A 17,192-nucleotide genomic window follows, 5' to 3' on the forward strand; every position below is an offset into this window, starting at 1 on the left:
CCCAGTGTAACACATTCCTCTTTAACACAGCAGAGACTATCGTAACTGGATCTATTTCTCTCTAACACAACCTAGGTCTCTGCAACACGCCCTAGTCCTTTGATATACATACTAGGTTTTCGCAACGAAAGCTGGGCCCTCGGTGATACAACCTAGCAAACTATACAACTATTTAGGTTCCAGTTAAACCACCAAGTAATCTGTACAACTCTTTAGGCCTCTGTGGTACAACCTAGGAATCTGTACAACTATTTAGGTCTTGGTGTACAACCCATAGCCCTTCACGATAAAATCTTTGTCTCTGTAGCAGAAACCAGATTGTCTTATTAAAACCTAGATCCCAGAGATAAAACCTCGGTCTCCGTAACACAACCTAGCCTTTTGTAGCATAACTGAGCCCTCTGTATCACAAACTAGGCTACTGTATCACGCTTTAGCTCTGTAATGTATTCCAGATCTCGGTATTAGGATCCAGGCCTTTGTAACACTTGTAACACTCTTTGCAACACCATTACCCTTCCAGAAGACAAACTAGTCTATGCAACGCAATCTATCCCTCTGCAACACATCCCTAAACACAAACTAAGTCACTGAAAAGGAATCTACCCGTCTTTGACATTACCCTGCCTTGTGTCCCATATGCAGGGGTCTCTGTATTATAATTTAGAATCCTCTTAACACGTTTTTTTCTATATTACACACACACACACACACACACACATACATATATATATATATATATATATATATATATATATATATATATATATATATATATATATATATATATATATATATATATATGGAAAACTTCCGGTGGGAATGCAGGAACAGGTTTCTAGTCCTGTAGACTTTGCTGGAATCTGAAGACAATGATATTAATCAAATGTGGAGAGAGGTAAAAGAGGTTTTGCATGAGAATGCTAAGGTTACTATTAAGAAAAAAGAGAAAGCGAGAAGGAAAAAGTGGATGTCAGATGAAACATGAATGCAATTCAGAAAAGGAAAGAGGCGAAGTTAAGAAGTGAATAACAACATGTTGATGGCCAGGTAGTTGAAGTACTTAGAGCAAAGTACTGGAGTCTACATTCTGAAGTAAAAAGACTCGTTAGACGTGATAAGAGGAGGCTATATGATGAAAAGGCAACAGATAAAGAAATTAAGTTATGTAAAAATGACGGTCAGGGCACAAAAGCAGCGTATCAGGCCATCAAGGAGTTAACTGGGACTGAAAAGAGAAGGAAGGAAATACCTATACGAGTTAGATATGATAACTTGATAACTAAAGATTTGGATATAAAAGGACGGTGGAAAGAGCACTTTGAATCTGTTCTGAATAGACCAATCCCAGCTGAGGAGGACATTTTGCCAGCCGAGAGAGATTTGTAGATAGAAACAGGGGATATAACCTTGGAAGAGGTAGCAAAATCTATAAGGAATTAAAGAATTTTAAGGCCCCAGGAGAGGATGGAATATTTCCCGAAATTCTTAAGATGGAAAATGATGAGTTGATGAATGCGCTTTTGAAACTTTTTAATGTGGCTTGAGATTATGGTGGAATTCCAGAAGAGTGGAAAAATGAAGTGATTATTAAAATACCAAAAAAAAGGGGAGATTTTAGTGTGTGTGGAAATTGGAGAGGGATAACTTTGACACCTGTAGCTGCAAAAGTCTTTTCCAAAATCTTGTTGAACAGAACAGAGCCAGTAATTGAAACAATTGTAAGAGAAGAACGAGCGGGATTTAGAAAGGGTCGAAGTTGTAATGATCAGATTATTATTGTAAGGCATCTAATGCAACAAGCTAATGAGATCAAAATGCCGCTTAGTATGTGTTTTGTGGACTTTGAAAAGGCATTTGATAGTGTTTCACGTCGAGCTATGTTGAAAATTATGAGATTCTATGGTATACCAGAAAAGTTCGTAAGTATTATTAGAAGCATGCATGAAGGTACTTTTTGTAAGGTAATGGTGGGTGGTTCTTTGAGTGATCCATTTGAGGTTAGGTCAGGAGTCATTCAAGGAGGAGTTCTTTTGCCTTTACTGTTTGTTTTGGTTATGGATTATGTTATGAGAAAGGTTGTAAGGAGAACAGGTGCAGGAAATAACTGGAAAGAAAATAAGAGGCTGATGGATTTGGACTAAGCTGATGATATTGTACTGATCTGCGGAAGTATTTACGAGATGCAGAGGGTGCTTGATTGTCTGCTGGAGGAAGGAGAAAAAGTGGGATTGGTAGTAAATTGTGGAAAGACTGAAATTATTAATATGAACGTGGAGAAACAAATCGATTGTGTAACTGGGAGTAATGAGGTGAAGAATGTAGAAAATTTTAAATATCTGGGAACAATTGTATCATCTAATGGATCAATAAACAATGAAATTGAGGAGAGGATTAAACAGGCTTGGCGAGCTGTTGGAATGCTGAAATTTGTTGGGAATAATTATATGCTTTCGGTACACACTAAAGTGAAAATTTACAAGTCCATGGTTAAACCAATTTTAATTTATGGGCATGAGTCATGGTACAGTACAAATGCAACAGATAAGAAAGTATTGGGATTTGAGAAAATACTGAGAAGGATTCTTGGGGCAAAGTGGCAAGACAGAGTTACAAATGAAAAAGTATGGGATACGACGAGAATGGAACCAGTTGATGAATATGTGAGACTGTCTCGCTGGAAATGGCTGGGGCACATATATAGAAAAGAAGGCAGTTTAATACAGGATGTGCCAGAGTGGGCAGCTAGAGGAAGAAGAGGCAGAGGTAGGCCGAGGGAAACATGGTTGAGGACAATGAAAACAGAAGCAGGAGAGGAGTGCTTGTGGGACCTGAAGGAGATGGCAAGAGACAGATATTGGTGGAGAGTTCATCGAGGCCTTATGCATCCCGTGGGGTGCCACAGGAAACGACTAATATATATATATATATATATATATATATATATATATATATATATATATATATATATATATATATATATATATATATATATATAGGATAGATAGATATCATTATCATCATCAGCCGTTTGAGTGTACACTGCAGGATATATATATATATATATATATATATATATATATATATATATATATATATATATATATATATATATATATATATATATATCATCAGCGGTTTGAGTGTACACTGAAGGACCGGACTATTCCTACCGAAGTGGGGACGATACAGCCAATGTATCTTACCAAGTGGCTTAGGCTGTCTAGAAGAGATTGTATCTAGGGTGTGCAGTGCTTGTAAGTGTAATTGTTGTGTTGGAGTGGCTTTGGATGTGTGTGTAGTCTGTGAACCAAGTGTAATTGGCCCGCGCAGGCCGACTGAGTGCAATCATACTTTATAGTATGCGACACTGGTTCAACCACAGCACCCCTGATGTCCGCCAAAGCAGTACGTGGCCATAAGAACGCTCCCAAAGTTTATTACCTTGGCGCGGCGCGAACGCTCGTTCTTCAGCGTATGAAAATGCACACTTTACCACTGTACCACACAGGCATATATATATATATATATATATATATATATATATATATATATATATATATATATATATATATATATATATATATATATATATATATATATATATATATATATATATATATATATATATATATATATATATATATATATATGTATCTGACAAAACTAAGTTACTCGAACAACTTAAAAATTTTGCAGTGGTTAAGTAAATTTCCATAAAGTTTAGTTATGAGGATGGAATGAGTCTCGTTCAATTCTGTAGTCTTTTCACTCCAACCTGGCCTAAAATTGCCAGTCCTCCATCTTGAATGCTGATCTTAAGAATGGATTAACAATGAAAAATGATGCTGGTTACAAAGAATTGCTATTGAAAGGATATAGAGCCACAGCATCGTCCGATCAAACCACAGAGTTAAGTGAAGTAAGCTGAAGGACGAAAATCTGGGCTAAGTTAAGGTGAAGCAAGAATAGTTAAATCGACCCCCTAGTCTGTGTAGATTTGACCATAACTAAGTTGAAGGGGGTTAGGATTCTTTGTCAGGTTAAAATAAACGCACTATATACTCCTCATACCTTAACCTGGCCTAATATTTCCATCTCTCAAAGTTGAATACCGAGCTGTAAATTACATTAACACTTGTTTAAGGCGTTAGTCAAGATAAAGTGCCTTGGAAACGATGTAGATTCATAGCACTGTCTTTTCCAGCCATTAAGCAACATGGATTAAGCTGCGAAAGGAAGGAAAGATGAGCCAAGTTAGGTAAATGAGTATAGAAAGTATACCCAATAATTGCAAAAAGATGTACGTTTGTAGTATTGTCGTTTTCCGTCAATAAACAACGTGGGGTGAGCTAGAAAAGGAAGGAAGAATGGGCCAAGTTAGGGTACAAGGGTGAACATACCCAGTGGATGCGAAGTTGACCCACAGCCGAGTCATGAGGTCACGCATGCGCTCGTCGTTTGGTGTTGTGGCTATGGACTGATTGAAGATGGCATTGAGCGGGAAGAGGTACAAATGGTCATCCCCGTGGCACACCCCTGATATGCAATGATGATAAGTGATAATATAAACAGTATTAATTATAAAGGTAGAGAAAAAAGTGTAACAACATTAATCATTAACATAATTATAATAATATTATTTAAATAATAATAATAACAACAACAATAATTATAATAATTATAATAAGAATAATCATAATAATAAAAATGACAGTAGTGCTAAGGACAGTGGGAAAGTCAAACTCTATATGTGCGCATCAGTAAAAATATGTCCTTGGTACAGAGACTAACGCAGAGAGTTTTGAGAAGTTAGGAGAGGAAGGAGCAATAAGCAAAACAAATCTCTTAGGAAGGGGTGTTACGGAACTTCCTTAATCAACGAGAATATGAAACTGAGAGACAAACTACCTTGCGTGTTCATAGAATTACGTCATTGGTATAGAACGCATGAGAGCTCTGAGAAGTTCGACCTGGCCAAAGTAATCCATCATGAAATTGAAAAGTAAGCCAGTTCTTTACTTCTCATGAGTTTCAGGGCTTTATTAATGTTACAATGTTCATTTTCTTTACTCTTGAAACATTGCTATTTCAGGCAGTAGAACACACACACACACACACACACACACGAGGCACCGAGGAAAGCGGACGCACGTCGACACCGCTCTATACCTGGCCAACTTGGCCAGCGACATTACCTAAATAAGTATCTTTATATGAGTCAAGCTCTATAGAAGGTCAGACTAAATGGTGTTTAAAAAAAAAAAAAAAAAAAAAAAAAGGTTTTAAGTAAGACTTGGTCAAACAGAAAAGTAAACAAGCAGCACAAGAATGCGCACAATCAGCTGATCGTTGTTTAGACAACAATCTGCCCCTGGGAATGCAAGTACTATATGCACTTTTAGTACTGCAAAATGACCACATACTTTAGTAAAGCAAATTTGGAAAAGAAAAGGGATAAAGGTAGAAAGCAGGATGATGATTTCTACCAAGAACTGGTTGAAATGAGGACTCATAAACAAATTGGTTGAACGAGTAGATAGGTTAGAGACGGCTTTTCAAAATGAGATTGATGAAATTAAGAAACAGATGCACTTGCAAAAGGAAGAAATAGAAAAATTATGAAAGGAAGTCAACAAGAATGACACAACCATAGATGAGTTAACAGTTGAAGTGGGTACACTTAGGAGGAAAATTAGTGAAATAGTAAGTACAGCAGTCAACCACGAGAGATTTATGGAAAAGTTCAAAAATGATACAGAGACAATTAGGCAAGTAAGCAGTCTGACAGACCAGAGCAGTGATAATGAGGAGAAGATAACACAGGTGAATGAAGCTGTGCAAAGCTACAAAAATGATGTGGAAACCACTTATGCTGAAATGGTGAAAGTAAAGAAAGACTTGGAAACAAGGGTGGAAGAAAAAAGCATTAAAAAGGAAGTGAAAAGAATAATCCAAAACAATCCTAAGTTAGTCAGAGATTCAGTAGATATTAACAAATCTATAGTAATCACTGGTACTGAAGAGGAAGAAGCAAAAAACAAGATCTCAAGAGACAAAAAAGAGATGGCAAATGTAATGGGCATATTGAAAGAAGTATCAGAGGAAATCTGTAGTAAAGACATAGAGGAACACAAAAGGTTAGGGAAATACGAGAAAAGCAAGTCAAGATCCCTAAAGGTAACCTTCCAGAGTGTAAACACCGTGGAGGAGATACTAAAAAATACAAAGAATCTTATGGAAAAGAGGAGTTAAAAAATGTAAGGATAAAAAGTTGCCTAACACAAGAGGAACTGGAATTACTGAAACAGAAGAGGGAGGAAGCAAAAACAAAAAATGAGGGAAGATCAGAAGAGGACAAGAATAATTTTTTTTTACAAAGCAATTGGATTGCAGATACGAAAGTAGTACATAAACAGGAGGGAATAAAAAGGAGGAAGGTAGTAGAACCAAATCATGATAAGTATATAAACAAGATGATTAAGTTGATGTACCCAAATGTGGATGGAATGGTATCTAAATTATTAGAGATGAATGATTATGTCAGAGAAAATGAACCACATATAATATGCCTAACTGAAACAAAATTAACACCAAGGATATCGAATGACATCCTAAACTTAGAGGAATATAATATATGGAGAAGAGATAGGAACTTAAAAAAAGGAGGAAGAATTATAATATTAACTAAGAAAAATCTAAAACACAAAGAAATAGAATCAGATATACCCTCACAAGTAGAAATGATTGCAGTAGAGATAAATGCATCTGAAGGGAAAGTAATTGTAGCCAATTTGTACATGCCACCCAGATCAAACACATAGGAAAGAGACGAATATGAGGACATGGCGGAGAGCACAATTCAGAGTTTAAGAGCATTACTACATAAAATGGAAGAGAAATCGAAAAGAGTTATACTAACTGGAGATTTTAATACAAATATAAATTGGACTACTCTAGATATAATAAGCCAAGAAAGTTGTTGGGACCAAAAGCTCCTGGATCTTGTGCAAGAGTTTTTCCTAACGCAACATGTAAGGGAAAGCACCAGAAAAAGTGGACTCGATGTGCCCTCAATGCTAGATCTCATATTTACTAGGCAAGAAAACGATGTTGACAATTTAATATATCACCCTCCATTCGGCAAAAGCGACCATGCAGTACTTAATTGCAACTTCAGGATAGCATATGACACAGATAACAGGAATGAAAGTTACAAAAAGAGCCTAAACTATAAAAAGGGAAAGTATCATGATCTAAAGAATTACTTCTTAGAAATTGCTTGGGAAAAGGAGCTTAGAGGACAAGATTTAAATGCTATATATGAAAAATTCTGTGAACTTTATGAAATAGGAGTCCAGAAGTACATCCCACAGCACAAAGAAGCAGAAACGAAAATAAAGACATGGTTCAATACAGAATGTAAAAAATCAAAAGAAAAAAGAAATTTGTTGTGGAATAGATACAGAAGACACAATAGTGAAAGGGCATATAATAATTACAAACAGGCAAGAAACGATTATACAACAATAAGGAGGGAAGCTCAAAAACAGTTTGAGGAAGATATCATAAAAAAAAAAGTAGTGATCAACCAAAGCTATTTTACAGCTACATCAGAAGCAAAACCAAAGTAAAAGATAAAATACAATCCACTACGGATGATGGAATCACCTGTACACAAGAGAAGGATATTTGTGAAGCACTAAACGAGAATTTCCATTCAGTTTTTACGGAGGAAAAATATTTTGAGAGGGATTATGTGGAACATGCATGCCCACACATACTACCAGATATACAAAAATTAGAAAAAGAACTACAGGAGGAGTTAAGTAAATTAGACAAAGGAAAAGCAAATGGTCCTGATGATAATTCATATTGGGTGCTACGTGAACGTGCAAAGGAGTTACGTAAACCATTATTTTTAATTTTCAAGAAATCCTTGGTGTCAAGGTAAACTACCTGATATTTGGAGGAAAGTAAACATTGTTCCCTTATTCAAGAAAAGGAATAGACAAAATCCACTTAACTACCGACCAGTATCACTAACCAGTGTTGTTAGAAGATATTAGAAAAGCTTATAAGAAAAGCTTGGGTAAATCACCTAGAAGAACACAGTATGATAACAGAAAGACAGTTTGGTTTCAGAAAAGGAAAATCATGTGTTACTAAACTGTTGAGCTACTATGACAGAGTAACAGACACATTACAGGAAAGAGAAGGATGGGTGGACAGTATCTATTTAGATTTCAAGAAAGCATTTGACACAGTAGCACACCAAAGACTTTTATGGAAACTGTACCATCAAGGAGGAATTCAAGGCAAATTGTATTGTTGGATGCAAGATTTTCTCATGAAAAGAAAAATGAGAACAGTACTAAGGGGAAATTACTCATCATGGAAAGAAGTGACTAGTGGAGTACCACAGGGCTCAGTGCTGGCACCAATCATGTTTTTAGTGCATATAAATGATACAGACAGTAACACTGGAAATGAAAGCTATCTAAATATGTTTGCAGATGATGCAAAATACAGTACAAAGGAGAATTACTAACACAGACTCTTGTAAAGAGCTACAAGAAGAATTAAATAAACTTCATAAATGGAGTAATACATGGCAAATGGAATTCAGTGTGGACAAGTGTCATGTAATCAAGTTTGGTAAAAGTCGAAAAAGACCTAATTGGGATTATACATTAGGAAATAAAACCCTACACACATCAGAAAGAGAGAAGGACCTAGGTGTGATTGTCAATAACAGACTATCTCCGGCTGACCACATCAGTGAGAAGGTACGGAACATGTATACACTGCTTGCAAATATGAGAATAGCGTTTACATACATAAATGAAGACATGTTAAGAAAGATAACATCATTCATCAGACCAACCCTGGAGTATGCATCAGTAGTCTGGAGTCCTTATCTCAAAAAACACATAGCCAAGATTGAAAAAGTTCAAAGGGCCGCTACAAGATGGGTCCCAAGCTTAAGGGATCTAAGCAACGAAGAAAGACTAAATAAACTGAATCTACTAACACTAGAGGAGAAAAGGAAAAGAGGTGACATGATTATGCTATAAAAATGCATATCAGGGAAGGAGAAAATAGACATAAATGATTACTTAACGTATAGGGAAGCATCAGCAAGAGGACACTGCAGAAAACTGCATAAAAAAAAAAGAAAGGTTATAAAGACGTAAAGAAATTTAGTTTCCCACATAGACGAATTGATCAGTGGAATGCACTACCGAATGAAATAGTGTGTGTCAAAACAATTCACAAATTTAAGGATATGTACGATAAATATGGTTTAAGACACGGGACAGTACGAGCTTGACTCATTCCTGTAAAGATACATTTAGGTAAGATCAATTAGGTAACACACACACACACACACACACACACACACACACACACACACACACACACACAAACCGGCATCAGTCAGCTCAGACAGTCAAGTAACATCTACTGAGTTTTGTGTCAACACCTACATTTCAGTCTATACACACAGTCAGGGAGTCATCAGATGCAGACGTCGGACATCGGCGCTCCGTACCAAACAGTGGCAATTACCTAAATTAGTATTTTTGAATGAGTCAAGCTGTGTACCAGGTTAGACTAAATGATTTTTCATTATTAAAAGGTAAAGAAATAATAAGTTTAAATAAGACTGGTTCAAACAACAAAGAACCACGATGCGTTGAGTCAGCTGGGTTTGTTTATACTACAGCAACACGGGGAAAGCGTGCACACTCTGTAAGTACATACTCTGTTCATTTAGTATTACAAAATGGATACATACTTCAGTAAAACAAATTTGGAAAAGAAAAGGGATAAAAGTAAAAAGCAAAATGATGATTTCTACCAAGAACTGGTTGAAGTGGAGACTCACAATCGACTGGTTGAACGTGTACACAAACTAGAAATGGCTTTCAAAAATGAAATTGATGAAATAAAGAAGCAAATGCACTTCCAAAAGGAAGAGATAGAAAAACTAGGAAGGGAGGCCAACAAGAAAGACACAACCATCAGTGAACTAACAGTGGAATTGAATACGCTTAGGAAGAAAGTGAGTGAAATGGGAAGTACAGTAGTCAATCATGAGAGTGTTATGGAAGAGTTAAAAAATGACACAGAGACAATTAGACAAGCAAGCAGTCTTATGGACCAGAGCAGTGATACTGAGGAGAAGATAACACAGGTGAATGAAGCTGTGCAAAGCTACAAAAATGATGTAGAAACCACGTATGCTGAAATGGTGAAAGTAAAGAAAGACTTAGAAACAAGGGTGGAGGAAAAAAGCATTAAAAAGGAAGTGAAAAGAATAATCCAAAACAATCCAAATTTAGTCAGAGATTCAGTAGAAATAAATAAATCAATAGTAATCACTGGTATAGAAGAGGAAGAAATTAAAAACAAGATCACTAGAGACAAAAAGGAGATGGCAAATGTAATGAGCTTACTGAAAGAAGTATCAGAGGAAATCTGTAGCAAAGACATAGAGGAACACAAAAGGTTAGGGAAATACGAGAAAAGCAAGACAAGACCTCTAAAGGTGACTTTCCAGAGTGTAAACACTGTGAAAGAGATACTAAAAAATGCAAAGAATCTTATGGAAAAAGAGGAGTTCAAAAATGTATGGATAAAAAGATGCCTAACACAAGAGGAACTGGAATTACTGAAAGAGAAAAGGGAGGAAGCCAAAACAAAAAATGAGGGAAGATCAGAAGAGGACAAGAAGAATTTTTTTTTTACAAAGTAATAGGATTGCAGGTACGAAAGTGGTACACAAACAGGATGGAAGAAAAAGGAGGAAGTTAGTAGAACCATGTCATGACAAGTATATAAACAAGATGATAAAGTTGATGTACTCAAATGTGGATGGAATGGTATCTAAATTACTAAAGATGAATGATTATGTCAGAGAAAACGAACCACAAATAATACGCCTAACTGAGACAAAAATAACACCAAGGATATCCAATGACATACTAAACTTAGAGGAATACAATATATGGAGAAGAGACAGAAATTTAAAAAAAGGAGGAGGAATTATAATATTAACTAAGAAAACTCTAAAAGTCAAGGAAATACACCTAGATATACCATCACAAGTAGAACTGATTGCAGTAGAGATAGACACATCTGAAGGTAAAGTAATTGTAGCCAATTTGTATATGCCACCCAAATCAAACACATGGGAAAGAGACGAATATGAGGACCTGGCAGAGAGTACAATTCAAAGTATAAGATCCTTGCTACATAAAATGGAAGAGAAATCGGAAAGAATTATACTAACTGGGGACTTCAATACAAATATAAATTGGAATACTCGAGATATAAATAGCCAAGAAAGCTCTTGGGACCAAAAGCTCCTGGATCTCGTACAAGAGTTTTTCTTAACGCAATATGTGAGGGAAACCACTAGAAAAAGAGGACTTGATGTACCTTCAGTGCTAGATCTAATATTTACTAGGCAAGAAAATGACATTGACAGTTTAATATATCACCCTCCACTCGGCAAAAGCGATCATGCAGTACTAAATTATAACTTCAGGATAGCATATGACATAGTAAACAGCAATGACAGTTACAGAAAGAGCATAAACTATAAAAAGGGAAATTATCAAGACCTAAAGAAGTATTTCTTAGAAGATGATTGGGAAAATGAGCTTAGAGGACAAGATTTAAATGCTGTATATAAAAAATATTGTGAATTTTATGAAATTGGAGTCCAGAAGTACATCCCACAGCACAAAGAAGCAGATAAGAAAATACAGAAATGGTTCAATACAGAATGTAAAAAATCAAAAGAAAGAAGAGATTTGTTGTGGAATAGATACAGAAGACACATTAGTGAAAGGGCGTATAATAATTACAAACAGGCAAGAAACGACTATACAAGAATAAAGAGGGAAGCCCAAAAACAGTTTGAGGAGGATATAATAAATAAAAGTAGTGATCAACCAAAGCTGTTTTACAGCTATATCAGAAGCAAAACCAAAGTAAAAGATATAATACAATCCATTACGGACGAGGGAATCACTTATACACAAGAGATATTTCTGAAGCACTAAATAAGAATTTCCAATTAGTTTTTACAGAAGAAAAAAATTTTGAGAGGGACTATGTGGAACACGCATGTCCACACATACTACCAGATATACAAATAGCAGAAAAAGTAATACAGGAGGAGTTAAGTAGATTAGACAGAGGAAAAGCAAGTGGTCCTGATGAAATTTCATGTTGGGTGTTACGAGAATGTGCAAAGGAGTTAAGTAAACCATTATTTTTAATTTTCAAGAAATCCTTGAGTCAAGGGAAACTACCTGATATTTGGAAAAAAGCAAATATAGTCCCCTTATTCAAGAAAGGAAATAGACAAAATCCTCTCAACTACCGACCAGTATCACTGACCAGTGTTGTAAGCAAGGTATTAGAAAAACTTATAAGAAAAGCTTGGGTAAATCATCTAGAAGAACACAGTATGATAACAGAAAGACAGTTTGGTTTCAGAAAAGGAAAATCATGTGTTACTAATCTGTTGAGCTACTATGACAGAGTAACAAACACAATACAGGAAAGGGAAGGATGGGTGGACAGTATCAATTTAGATTTCAAGAAAGCTTTTGACACAGTACCACACCAAAGACTTTTATGGAAGCTGTACCATCAAGGAGGAATTCGAGGCAAACTGTTTTGTTGGATGCAAGACTTTTTCATAAAAAGAGAAATGAGGACAGTACTAAGAGGAAACTACTCATCATGGAAAGAAGTGACTAGTGGAGTACCACAGGGTTCGTTGCTGGCACCAATCATGTTTTTAGTGTACATAAATGATATAAACAGTAACACTGGAAATGAGAGCTATTTGAATATGTTTGCAGATGATGCAAAAATACAAAGGAGAATTACTAGCACAGACTCTTGTAGGGAGCTACAAGAAGAATTTAATAAACTTCATGAACGGAGTAGTACATGGCAAATGGAATTCAATGTGGACAAGTGTCATGTAATCAAGTTTGGTAAAAGTGGAAAAAGACCTGATTGGGATTATAAGTTAGGAAATAAAACCCTATACACATCAGAAAGAGAGAAAGACCTAGGTGTGATTATCAATAACAGACTATCTCCGGCTGACCACATCAGCGAGAAGGTACGGAACATGTATACACTGCTTGCAAATATGAGAATAGCATTCACATACATAAATGAAGACATGCTAAGAAGGATAATAACATCATTCATTAGACCAACCCTGGAATATGCATCAATAGTCTGGAGTCCTCATCTCAAAAAGCATATAGACAAGATTGAAAAAGTTCAAAGGGCCGCTACAAGATGGATACCAAGCTTAAGGGACCTAAGCTACGAAGAAAGACTAAATAAACTGAATCTACCAACACTACAGGAGAGAAGGAAAAGAGGTGACATGATAATGCTATATAAGTGCATATCAGGAAAGGAGAAAATAGACATAAATGATTACTTAACATATGGAGAAGCATCAGCAAGAGGACACTGCAAAAAACTGCATAAGAAGAGAGGTGATAAAGACGTAAGGAAATTCAGTTTCCCAAACAGAGCAATTGATCAATGGAATGCACTACCGAATGAAATAGTGTGTGCCAAAACAATTGACAAATTTAAGGATATGTACGATAAATATGGTCTAAGACACGGGACAGTAAGAGCTTGACTCATTCCTGTAAAGATACAATTAGGTAAGAACAATTAGGTAAGAACTTCTTACACCAGTTCCCTCTCTCTCTCACACACACACACAGACACACACAAGGCACGGAGGAGACCACACGCACGCCGACATCGCTCCATACACGGCCAACTTGGCCAGAGGCAATACCTAAATTTGTATCTTTATATGAGTCAACCTCTGTACCAGGTTAGACCAAATGGGGTTCTAATATATAAAAAATAAAGAAGATGAAGTTTTAAAGCAAGACTTGTTCAAACAGAAAACAAATTAGAGTAAGAATGCGGACAGTCAGCTGATCGTTGTTTAGTCTACAATCTGCCCCAGGGAATGTAAGTACCATATGTGTTTTTAGTACTGCAACATGAACACATACTTTAGTAAAGCAAATTTGGAAAAGAAAAGAGATAAAGGTAGAAAGCAGGACGATGATTTCTACCAAGAACTGATTGAAATGGAGACTCATAACAAACTGGTTGAGCGAGTACACAGGCTTGAGACTGCTTTTCAAAATGAGATTGATGAAATTAAAAAACTGATGCACTTGCAAAAGGAAGAAATAGAAAAATTAGGGAAGGAAGTCAACAAGAAAGACATAATCATAGGAGAGCTAACAGTTGAAGTGGGTACACTTAGGAGGAAAATTTGTGAAATGGCAAGTACAGCTGTCAACCACGAGAGTATTATGGAAGAGTTCAAAAGTGATACAGAGACAAGTAAGCAGTCTGATAGATCAGAGCAGTGATATTGAGGAGAAGATAACACAGGTGAATGAAGCTGTGCAAAGCTACAAAAATGATGTGGAAACTACTTATGCTGAAATGGTGAAAGTAAAGAAAGACTTAGAAACAAGGGTGGAAGAAAAAAGCATTAAAAAGGAAGTGAAAAGAATAATCCAAAACAATCCTAAGTTAGTCAGAGATTCAGTAGATATTAACAAATCTATAGTAATCACTGGTATAGAAGAGGAAGAAGTAAAAAACAAGATCTCAAGAGACAAAAAGGAGATGGCAAATGTAATGGGCACATTGAAAGAAGTATCAGAGGAAATCCGTAGTAAAGACATAGAGGAACACAAAAGGTTAGAGAAATACGAGAAAAGTAAGTCAAGACCCCTAAAGGTAACCTTATAGAGTGTAAACACCCTGGAGGAGATACTAAAAAATGCAAAGAATCTTATGGAAAAAGAAGAGTTTAAAAATGTATGGATAAAAAGATGCCTAACACAAGAGGAACTGGAATTACTGAAAGAGAAGAGGGAGGAAGCAAAAATAAAAAATGAGGGAAGGTCAGAGGAGGAGAGGAACACATTTGTTTACAAAGTAATTGGATTGCAGGTACGAAAGTGGTACATAAACAGGAGGGAATAAAAAGGAGGAAGGTAGTAGAACCAAATCATGACAAGTATATAAACAAGATGATTAAGCTGATGTACTCAGATGTGGATGGAATGGTATCTAAATTATTAGAGTTGAATGATTATTTCAGAGAAAATGAGCCACATATAATATGCCTAACTGAAACAAAATTAACACCAAGGATATCGAATGACATCCTAAACTTGGAGGAATATAATATATGGAGAAGAGATAGGAACTTAAAAAAAGGAGGAGGAATTATAATATTAACTAAGAAAAATCTAAAAGTCAAAGAAATAGAATTAGATATACCCTTACAAGTAGAACTGATTGCAGCAGAGATAAATACATCTGAAGGGAAAGTAATTGTAGCCAATTTGTACATGCCACCCAGATCAAACACATGGGAAAGAGACGAATATGAGCACCTTGCGGAGAGTACAATTCAGAGTTTAAGAGCATTACTACATAAAATGGAAGAGAAATAAAAAATGATTATACTAACTGGAGATTTTAATACAAACATAAATTGGAATACGCTAGCTATAGTAAGCCAAGAAAGCTACTGGGACCAAAAGTTCCTGGATCATGTGCAAGAGTTTTTCCTAACGCAACATTTAAGGGAAAGCACCAGAAAAAGAGGACTCGATGTACCCTCAATACTAGATCTCATATTTACTAGGCAAGAACACGATATTGACAATTTAATATATCACCCTCCATTCGGCAAAAGCGACCATGCAGTACTAAATTGCAACTTCAGGATTGCATATGACATAGATAACAGCAATGAAAGTTATAAAAAGAGCATAAACTATAAAAAGGGAAAGTATCATGACCTAAAGAAGTACTTCTTAGAAATTGCTAGGGAAAAGGAGCTTAGAGGACAAGATTTAAATGCTATTTATGAAAAATTCTGTGAACTTTATGAAATAGGAGTCCAGAAGTTCATCCCACTGCACAAAGAAGCAGAAAAGAAAATAAAGAAATGGTTCAATACAGAATGTAAAAAATCCAAAGAAAAAAGAGATTTGTCGCGAAATAGATACAGAAGACACAATAGTGAAAGGGCATATAATAATTACAAACAGGCAAGAAACGATTATACAAGAATAAGGAGGAAAGCCCCAAAACAATTTGAGGAGGATATTATAAATAAATGTAGTGATCAACCAAAGCTATTTTACAGCTACATCAGAAGGAAAACCAAAGTAAAAGATAAAATACAATCCATTACGGACGATGGAATCACCTATACACAAGAGAAGGATATTTGTGAAGCACTAAACAAGAATTTCCAATCAGGTTTTACAGAGGAAAAAAATTTTAAGAGGGATTATGTGGAACATGCATGCCCACACATACTACCAGATATACAAACATCAGAAAAAGAAATACAGGAGGAGCTAAGTACATTAGACAAAGGAAAAGCAAATGGTCCTGATGAAATTTCATGTTCGGTACTAAGTGAATGTGCAAAGGAGTTAAGTAAACCATTATTTTTAATTTTCAAGAAATCCTTAAGTCAAGGTAAACTGCCTGATATTTGGAAGAAAGCAATCATTGTTCCCTTATTCAAGAAAGGGAATAGACAAAATCCACTTAACTACCGACCAGTATCACTAATCAGTGTTGTAAGCAAGGTATTAGAAAAGCTTATAAGAAAAGCTTGGGTAAATCACCTAGAAGAACACTGTATGATAACAGAGAGACAGTTTGGTTTCAGAAAAGGAAAATCATGTGTTACTAAACTGTTGAGCTACTATGACAGAGTAACAGACACATTACAGGAAAGAGAAGGATGGGTGGACAGTATCTATTTAGATTTCAAGAAAGCATTTGACACAGTAGCACACCAAAGACTTTTATGGAAACTGTACCATCAAGGAGGAATTCGAGGCAAACTGTATTGTTGGATGCAAGATTTTCTCATGAAAAGAAAAATGAGAACAGTACTAAGGGGAAATTACTCATCATGGAAAGAAGTGACTAGTGGAGTACCACAGGGCTCAGTGCTGGCACCAATCATGTTTTTAGTGTATATAAATGATATAGACAGTAACACTGGAAATGAAAGCTATCTAAATATGTTTGCAGATGATGCAAAATACAGTACAAAG

General features: G+C 35.8%; 1 protein-coding gene across 1 annotated transcript in view; it reads right to left on the reverse strand.

Moving 5' to 3' along the window:
- Positions 1-17,192, reverse strand: part of LOC145393036 (cocaine esterase-like) — a 54,767-nt gene that overhangs the window by 1,717 nt on the left and 35,858 nt on the right. Inside the window, exon 9 of the mRNA XM_080267373.1 lies at positions 4,404-4,539. Coding sequence (XP_080123499.1) covers positions 4,404-4,539 — 136 coding nt within the window. The remainder of the gene's footprint in view (positions 1-4,403; positions 4,540-17,192) is intronic.

This window comes from Coenobita brevimanus, chromosome 3, assembly GCF_032717465.1.
Source record: "Coenobita brevimanus isolate Jiangsu-jjx chromosome 3, ASM3271746v2, whole genome shotgun sequence".
Lineage (NCBI taxonomy): Eukaryota > Metazoa > Arthropoda > Malacostraca > Decapoda > Coenobitidae > Coenobita > Coenobita brevimanus.